This window comes from Pundamilia nyererei, unplaced genomic scaffold (genome assembly GCF_000239375.1).
Source record: "Pundamilia nyererei isolate P.nyererei 1_Seehausen unplaced genomic scaffold, PunNye1.0 scaffold00064, whole genome shotgun sequence".
Lineage (NCBI taxonomy): Eukaryota > Metazoa > Chordata > Actinopteri > Cichliformes > Cichlidae > Pundamilia > Pundamilia nyererei.
In genome coordinates, this window is record NW_005187465.1 from 1,154,745 (window position 1) to 1,164,117 (window position 9,373).

Consider the following 9,373-nt stretch of genomic DNA (forward strand, 5'->3'; position numbering starts at 1 on the left):
GCTTTTAGACAAAGAGAGATTCTCTCATGGAGCAACTTCACTTAGCGTATTATTCAAACTGGTCTGTGTTACAATAAATCTCTTAAAACTTATTGTTCTACCATTAAAAATTAATGTTATTAACATCTTTCCCTAACATGTATTAACTTTCCACAGACTAAACTGTAATTTTGCTTTCATTACTGGAATCTAGCTGCTAAATGTCTCTGCTAAATCTAATCCATGAGTGCTGCTGGATCACACATAATGAAGTCACAGGGGTGACAGCCTTCTTATTTGCACTTTGTTACCTTACCTGTGTTTCCTTGTTTGTTGCGAACAATCAGGTGAACAACGTGTGTCTGGAGGATGTGATGCACGAGGATGCGGTGGGGGCTCTGAAGAACACAGCCGAGGTGGTGTACCTCAGGGTGGCCAAGCCCAACAACCTGTTCCTGACCAACTCGTACAACCCTCCTGACCTCACCAGCAGTAAGCCTCCATCCTTCTGCCCAAATTTCCTCACCCCGTATTAAAGAGAACTTTGAGCTACTAAAAACAAGACCTGCTCTTTTTGTGTTTGGAACAGCTGTCAAAAATAGAACAGAGGAAGAAAAAGTCTTATTAAGTGCCAGAGATGACTGTGGGATTTCTATGAATAGTAAAAGCTCAGTTCAGAACCAGTTTCTACCAGTTTTCTCTACAAAGTGAGAGCTACAAAAATACAAAATACAAATTTCACCAGAAAAAAGTTTCACAAAACACAACAGATGTGATTTTGGGAGACAGAAACTTAATGGAATAGCAAGCTAACAGTAAACGTCTAATAGCAAACATGTATGTACGTACAGTATTAAAACACGTTACTTTCCCCTTTTCTCTTGTACTACACTGATGAATCCTCTGTTTATTTTGAGCGTGTCTCAGCGTGTTTTGGTTTCTGTCACTTTTGTCTTGTTATTTTTCCCCCCAAAACACAGATTTGTTTTCCGCTACTTCCGTAGTGTTTCCTTTTCTATTTTTCTGGTGTTTTCTTAAGTTGCAGTGCAACCTGTGACCTGAAACCAAGAAAAAAGTGCATGAAAATTGAAGTACAACAAAATCCATGTGCTTGGTATGTTACACCTCATTTGGTTTTGTGCTTATTTTTCCAGCATATTCCCATATGGATACTGAACTTAGCCACCCAAACTATCTCGGATCTGATTACCCGCAAGCCCTCACTCCCACCTCACCGAGTCGGTTTTCTCCTGTTCTACACGGCATGATGGGAGATGATGATATTCCCAGGTGAGCAATGATCCTTGAACTGCAGTTTTATCTTGTTTATTTATTATTATTATGGGGGCATTTTAGCCCTATAAAACTTATTTTGTCTCCTTCATCGATTTTTCAGAGAGCCTCGTCGAGTTTTGATCCACCGAGGCTCCACAGGTTTGGGATTTAACATCGTCGGAGGAGAGGACGGCGAGGGGATCTTTATCTCCTTCATCCTGGCAGGCGGTCCAGCTGATCTCAGCGGAGAGCTGCACAAAGGGGATCAGATCCTCAGTGTAATGACAGTTTTCTTCATGTTATCATGTAGTCATGTAATCCTTAGCAGCACTGGGTCGTCAGGTGTTTACAGTCATGGTGTGTGTGTGACAGGTAAACGGCGTGGACCTGCGTATGGCCACACACGAACAAGCAGCTGCAGCACTGAAGAACGCTGGCCAGACAGTTACCATCATCGCACAGTACCGACCCGATGGTAAAACCACTGAGAGACCTTCTCACAAAGAACTTTATACGTTGCAAAACTTGTTTGAGCAATGAGTCTAAAAATTGGCCTTTAAAATAAGCTTCAAAATCTTTTTTTAGAAAATGACTAAATGCAATGGTAGGACTAGTTTTTTAAATAAGGTGGAAATGTAGGCGATGGGCAAAGAACAAAACAATGACTTAGTAATTTCTCATTTAGATTCTTTTTGAAACAAAGAGATCAAACATCTGCAGCTAAATCCATTTATCCACGCTTCAGCCACTGAAGGACTAGACATGGAAAAGAGAAAGATCTTTATTATTATTGAAGCAAACATTTTAGGTGTCTAAGAGTAAAATGTGGAATCTTATATGTTTGTGTTTCTCTGTTGCAGAGTACAGTCGTTTCGAGGCTAAGATCCATGACTTGAGGGAACAGCTGATGAACAGCAGCATGGGCTCTGGGACGACAACCCTAAGGAGTAATCCAAAGAGAGGCTTCTACATCAGGTCTCACACTAAAAGCAGAAAAACTACCTTTGATATTAGCCTTATAGGATGAGATCAAAGTGGCTCGAGGATACAGTTTTTGGGTTAATGCATCGTTTGACTGCAGCATAGCAGAAATCCACAGCTTTTTATCATTAATAAGAGTGGTTATATTGCAGCATAGTATGGATGTTTCAAATACTTCAAATAATGCAGATTTAGTTCCATTTAATGTTGTTTAAAGTATTTTGAGTCAGAGAGCTAAAAATCTACCTGCACAAAGCCAAAAATATGTCAAGCATATTTAACTAAAGAAAATGTCATTATTTGAACTCAGCCGTCCTTCCACTTGAACGCCATTATGCTGCCAAATGTGTCTGCTACAAAGAAACATCTGCAAAGCCTCGTTCAGTTGAAGTGTTGAGTTTTGAAAGTCAGAATAGGATCTATAGCTGCAAGAGTAGAAGTAGAAGCGTTATCAAAGGCAATGTATAGTCAGGCTTCAAAGGCACACAATATGAAGTAAGAATAGAGAAATAAAATGACAAGGCGAGCGCTAGACATACAAAAATCACAAAAACTACAAGCCTTAAGAGGAAGAAGAATAAGGAGGAAAAATGTAAAGTATCTGTCTGCAAATATGTCTCAGTCAACAGCATTAGAGTGTTTATTATTGTTTCCTGGGCCTTTATATGCATTTAGCTACCATTTGATGTATTCACCGCCAATATTAGATTTACAGGGAGTACCAGCAGGACACCATTGCATTACTGTGTTTACTGTGTATACAACAGGCTCACGTGTTTACTGAAGGTAATCATTTAGAGCAGTCAACCCAACGTTACTGAAACGCTCTTTATTTTCTGCGCAGTTAAATAAAAATGTCACGATTAATCCATGGAAACTAAGCTCTACAGCCACACAGCAACCGACCCACATTGAATTTACTCTGAAATGTTCCATTTAAAGATTTACACCAACCAACTTATTAACTATGTTTATTAAAGACAAACTAAAGAGTACTTGTGGTGCAAATTATCTTCAAAATCACCACTGCAGGTTGCAGAAATACTTTAAGCCAAAAACCAACAAGCAAACATCCAAACACTACATCACACTGCACAGAATACACACTGGTCTTTATAAGAAGTGTGGGTGAGAGGACTAGTCGCTGGTATTCAAGGTATGCTTTGCTTGACCGAAAAAAATCCTGGAAAGAGAAGCAGTTCATGGTTACATTTCACACAGTGTGTTATACGTCCACTGGCACATGGAAAGCAGACGCTGTCAGTCATGCTTTTAAAGCTCATAATTACCGGTAGGCTAAATCCAATATTTCGTACAAATTCTTCTTTTCTGAATAACTGAAGTCGTGCGGGGCACTCAGTGCTAGCCACAGGTGGCTAAAAACAATTATTTTTAAAAATGCCAGTATAGCAGCGTACCCCCAATGTTTTATTCCTATCCGCTTTGTCTTTATGAAAATGTCAAGCATGTTGCTGGTCCTCTCTCTCCATTTAGTCAGCACACTTGTTAAAATTCAAAAATTATTTTTTTAGCACACATCTCTTACAATGTAACGTTTCCAACTGTACGGATGTTTCTGTTATCACGATGCACATTAAAATATACTAAAAGCGCAGTTTTTGGAATATCAGTGGCTTTTAAAAAAAAAAGATATTTAAAGGCTTTTTATGAAATGCCTAATTGAAATCCTCTTTTTCCTTCCAGGGCTCTTTTTGACTATGATAAAACTGCCGACTGTGGCTTTCTCAGTCAAGCACTTGGGTTCAAGTTTGGAGACGTGCTGCACGTGTTGGACTGCGGAGATGAAGAGTGGTGGCAGGCCCGTAAGGTCAGCCCGCAGAATGAGGCTGAAGAGGTTGGCTTCATCCCCAGCAAGCACAGGTCAGACACTTTATATGTAGCAAACTTACTGAAATGTAGAGTAAAGCACTGCAGCTCAGTGCTAATGACAGGTTGTCTCACCTTTGTCACACATTTTTCTTCCTTACAGGGTGGAAAGAAAAGAGTGGTCTCGTGTTAACACCAAAGAGAGGGTACGTTTGTTCATTATAGCTTTCTGAAGGAGGGGAGTTCATTCAAAGTGTGTCCTGATCGGTAAATATCTGCTCTTGTCTCTGTTACAGGACCTTGGTCGGGACAGCTTGAGCACACAAGGTAATTCGGTGGATGCTCTTTTGCATCCATTAAGAGATTAGTAATATGCATTAAAGGTGCAAGTAGCTGGAACTAAAACAAATGTGTGAACAAAGCAGTGTTATCATCACCTTTGCTCTACTCTTGGCATTGCTGATATCTCTAAATGCCTCTCCACTATTATTTGAGCAGATCATTGACTGCCAGATATGAATCTAAGACTTCTCCTTCAGTATTTCCCAGAAGGCTATAATCCAAAGCACACATTACGTCAAACAGTCACGCCTTTAACACCTTGCCAATAATGATATCTCATACATTTGCTGCCACCTTTGAAGATACATCATCTGCCCTGCATATAAGTACAAACACGCGCATGCCGATGCAAACGTGTCATTTGTAAGAAGGCAAAAAGAAACCGAACGCTTCTGTGTTCTCTCACCAGGGAGAGATAAAGCCTCACACAATTATGAGACAGTTACCCAAGTGGAAGGTAAGGTGAAGTCTGCACTTTCAGGCTTTTATACGAATGTTCATTGTTTTGATTTTCTCTTTTGTGAATGATCCCGCTCTCTCTTTATCCTTTCATTCTCTTTATGATAAGTACATTATGCAAGGCCCATCATCATTCTGGGTCCTGTGAAGGACAGGATAAATGATGACCTGTTGTCTGAGTTCCCCGATAAGTTTGGATCTTGTGTCCCACGTAAGTAATTACGCTGTCAGTCTCGGAGACAGATGTGTTCGCCAGTTTTCACTTGCTGCCACCGCTGCACAATGCGACAATATTAAAGCGATGTGTGCGCAGTGCATCAGACAGAGGTGATGCTGAGATTCAAAATGAGGTGCCCTTTCTGTTCTTCGTTTGACAGACACCACGCGGCCCAAGAGGGAGTATGAGGTGGACGGGCGAGACTATCACTTTGTGTCCTCCAGGGAACAGATGGAGAAGGACATCCAGAGCCATCGGTTCATTGAGGCCGGACAGTACAACAGTCACCTGTACGGCACGAGTGTCCAGAGTGTCCGTGAGGTGGCTGAGCAGGTGTGCAGCAGCGTGTTGGATAATGGGTTTTGTAAAATGGGATCATTACCTCCAGATTCATTGAGATATTGAAAAATAATGCCATAAAAACCACGGCTTTTAGTACCCAGAGTATGAAGTCAGGCACAAGGACATTACTTAAAGGAACAGTTTACCCCCAAATATATTTACATATTTTACCTCTATACCTGCTTTTTATTCATCTAAATGGGTTTGGGTTTGAGTAGATATGTGCAGACTCGACCTTCTATCATGTATAATATACTAAATAGCACTTGGGCTGTGTGGTGAAACATCAGTAGTAACGCTTCTTTCAGAAACCACAAAATCACAGTTTTTAGGAGCTTGAAGCACCACAAGGCAAATATTTAAGATATCTGATGGCAGATATCTCTTCAAAACTGGTCAACTGACGCAAAACACTGTAGATAAATAATACTAAAAGACATGGGGAAAAAACTCTTACCCCTTTAAGTATGATGAATCCGTTTGCACTAAAAACACTTTGTGTTTTATAACAGCAATGCTCCGTTTAACTAATAAGCTGCAATCTCTTGTGGCTCAATTAACCTACAATATTCATTAGTAAAATAACATTCTATTTTTGTATTTACTTATCATTTCTGTTCTTGCTTGCATGCATGAGCAGCAGGGGAAACACTGCATCCTGGATGTCTCAGCCAACGCTGTGCGCAGACTACAAGCAGCTCAGCTTCACCCAATTGCCATCTTTGTGCGGCCCAAGTCGCTGGAGAATGTCCTGTATGAGCTCAAATCTTCTATATGCATTTAGAAAAAAATTCTGACAATGATTATTCTTTACAGCTTGAAAGCAGGTGTGATTTTATATTTGTTTGATTTGATTAACAGAGAAATCAACACTCGCCTGACAGAGGAGCAGGCCAGGAAAGGAATGGACCGAGCCCTCAAACTAGAACAAGACTTCCTAGAGTGTTTTACTGGTAAGAGCATGCAGCAATCACATGTGCACGAGGTTTGGTTTTAGATTGCACTTAATTACATGGACATTTTAAATGTAAAGTCAACAAAAAAGTAAGCTTTTTTCAATGCACTGTCTATCACTGTATTCTTAGCAGAGGGATTCACATTTAGGTTTTGGCAGAACCAGATGGAAAAACAGGATTTTATGCGTCTGTGTTTGCACTCAAATGTAGGATTACTCATAATCTATTTGATATGGAAAAAAATCATCTCTTTTATCATTACAAGATTCTAGAAACAACAGGCTGACCGTGTTTTGCTGGCGCTCGTACGCACACTTTAGAAGGTGATCAAACTTCCTCTTGTAGCTCTCGTAGATTTTTTTTGTTTAATGCCAACGAATGCCAGCGACCGGGCTCCGCGCTCCCGTTTGTACTGGCACGACTGAACGATCTGAATAAGAAAAGGAATGCCTTTTGGGAGGACTCAGGGCATTTTAACATTTAAGCGATGCATTTAGGGCAAATCTCAGCAGTTGGCAGAATATGAATGTGAGGTTTCACAGCAAATTCAACACTGTCTACAGTTTCTAACAAATCATGAACAGTGGGGGGGTGTGACATTTCATCAACCACTCAAAGCACGTGGGAAACTGTGTAGAACTACTTAGCTGATGTAAATGTGCCTCTTCTTTGATGTCGTACACAGATTGTAAAACTATATTCATAATTGATTATATCTTAAATTGTCATTTCCCCTGTTTCTCTTTATCCCCACGCCACCACCCAACCAATGTTTCAATTTCATCTCCTGTCTTTGCTCTTTTCTCTTAATTTCCTGCTGCCTGTGTCATTTTTTTCTTTAACCCATACCTCGTTCTATTTGTTCTTTTCTTTTCTCTCCTTCTGTCGCACATGCTGTGTCCCGCTGCAGCTGTCGTGGAAGGGGACAGCTTTGAAGAGGTCTATCACAAAGTAAAGACAGTGATTGAGGAGCAATCAGGGCCTTACATCTGGATCCCCACTCGGGAGAGGCTGTGATGCTGCACCCGCTCGACCACCCCTCCCTCACAACCACCGATCGACCGCCACCCTTCACCCTCACAGCCAAGCCAGCCTCGCCTGCCTGCCTGTCTGTCCTCCAGCAAAGTCAGTGCTTAGGCAATCACTGAGAATGACACAGAGAGATAAACGCATACTAAGACAAAACACAGCGACACCGCGAGGCAAAGAACGATACCAAAAAATAAAAAATAAAAAGGAGAGAGACTCTGACACAGATGTAAATGCAGCGATGTATAAAGAGACTGAGAGAAAAGACTAAACCAGTATCCCACTATAATGAAGCCGACCCAGTTCACACTTTGCATTAAAATGCATCTCGGATACACGAGTGGACAGCTCTAGATGCAGCTGTGACTGCACCCTAAACTGGGTGCTGGTGCGGGTGGGGGGGATGCAAATATCCAAATCACAGATAATAACTTGTGTATATGTAATGTGTTTAACCTGTGTTTGGATACAGGTGCACTTTCCCACCAGATAGGGAGCAAATGAAGTGACTATTTCAGGCGGATTTCAGTTGCATTTTGATGCCGGGTGTGAACTGCAGCCCACGTCACCTGGAGCTCAACACAGCAGTCTAGATGTATGTGGACATGAGACATTAATTCTGAGCAGGGCTCGAAAGAAAATAAAGGATGACCTTGCAGAGATGGACCCTGAGGTGCTATCGCCTCACCTACAGAGCCATCTCGAGTCTCATGCCGACATTGAACACCTCAGTGCACCGATGTCTCAGATGGAGGTCCCCCCTCACTTTAAAAACAAACAACAAAAGACAGTGGCCACTCTTTTTATATCACCTCCTGGCTTTCTGTCCTCCTCGTCCTGCCACCTCTGCCTTGTTTCAGGACAGGAACGGGGAAGACCGAGAACAGGGGCCCAGATCCAGCTGAGTCCCACGTGACCAGGAGTCCTTTCTCAGCAAAGACCCGCTTTTTTTTTTCTTTTTCTTTTTTTTTTTCTTTTTGTGATTCTCATCTTGGTTCTGGGTGTGAACTCAGAATAACACCTCAGTGGCCAAGACTGACGTTTGTTCGGGTCACCCCATGTTGAATATTGCAAGGCATTATTTAAAGGCAGTTCAAATAATTATATTGCTAAAAAACTCATACGCTGAATTTCTGCATGCATCCTCAAAGACAACGGAGAGAGAAGAGAAAAACAAAGGAAGAAAATCGTGATAATAATCTAAAGGAAGGAGAAAAAAGTGAAGGAGTTTGTTTTTTTTAGCATGTCTCAAGAAGAGAAGAGAGACATGATCATGTGATTATGGTCATGAGAGGCCAGTGCTGAGCATACTAGATGCTCTGGCGTGTAGTTTAGCCTCAACTCTCTTATGCACACAAACACACTCATGCACCCACACACACACACCCTCACTCCCTTACAGCGGCACACACACACACAGACACACAATCGTAGGGTCGTAAACTCAGCTGTAACCTAGCACACCTCTACAGGCGGATTGGCTGTTCTGACCTGCTAGTCAGCATCCAGGATGAATGTTATCTCTCTAGGCACAAACAGCAGAGCTCTTAGCTTCATCGCACCACAGCAAACTCATCGGTCATTCTTCCAAAAGATACCCCCCTTCCCCTGCCGCAGACGTACACACCGTCTCCAGTGGTCGCAGTTAAAAGCCATGGCGTATGTGTGTGTAAGTGTGTGTGTCTGCGTGTGCACGGTGGTGCTCGTTCATGTGCGGGGACTCCTCTGTGTGGGAGGAATATGTCCTTTTATCCGTTCTCTCTCTTCCAGTTTTCCCTGCTTCTTTCTCCTTCCCGTGTCCACACAAATTAAAGCTAAGTCATGTTTAACAAATAAATAGCCTATATATATAAATATATATATATGCATATATATCTTTTTTATGACAATTTCTAACGGGATTAAGTCTGTAAAAAAAAAATTAACATTTCCAAATAATATTCCATTGATTTTTTTTTTTTTTTTT

The 9,373-nt window shown here is 41.5% G+C and overlaps 1 protein-coding gene across 5 annotated transcripts in view; it reads left to right on the forward strand.

Moving 5' to 3' along the window:
- dlg4a (discs, large homolog 4a (Drosophila)) overlaps positions 1 to 8,615 on the forward strand; it is a 60,662-nt gene extending 52,047 nt beyond the window's left edge. For all 5 annotated transcript variants that reach the window (XM_005735446.2, XM_005735445.1, XM_005735444.1 and 2 more), the window contains 14 exons: positions 327 to 471; positions 1,134 to 1,269; positions 1,376 to 1,532; positions 1,627 to 1,729; positions 2,115 to 2,229; positions 3,940 to 4,116; positions 4,226 to 4,268; positions 4,359 to 4,389; positions 4,814 to 4,861; positions 4,973 to 5,074; positions 5,241 to 5,413; positions 6,063 to 6,175; positions 6,284 to 6,375; positions 7,289 to 8,615. In XM_005735446.2, the coding sequence (XP_005735503.1) occupies positions 327 to 471; positions 1,134 to 1,269; positions 1,376 to 1,532; positions 1,627 to 1,729; positions 2,115 to 2,229; positions 3,940 to 4,116; positions 4,226 to 4,268; positions 4,359 to 4,389; positions 4,814 to 4,861; positions 4,973 to 5,074; positions 5,241 to 5,413; positions 6,063 to 6,175; positions 6,284 to 6,375; positions 7,289 to 7,395 (1,542 nt within the window). In that variant the 3' untranslated portion in view covers positions 7,396 to 8,615. The remainder of the gene's footprint in view (positions 1 to 326; positions 472 to 1,133; positions 1,270 to 1,375; positions 1,533 to 1,626; positions 1,730 to 2,114; positions 2,230 to 3,939; positions 4,117 to 4,225; positions 4,269 to 4,358; positions 4,390 to 4,813; positions 4,862 to 4,972; positions 5,075 to 5,240; positions 5,414 to 6,062; positions 6,176 to 6,283; positions 6,376 to 7,288) is intronic.
- Positions 8,616 to 9,373: the final 758 nt, after the last annotated feature.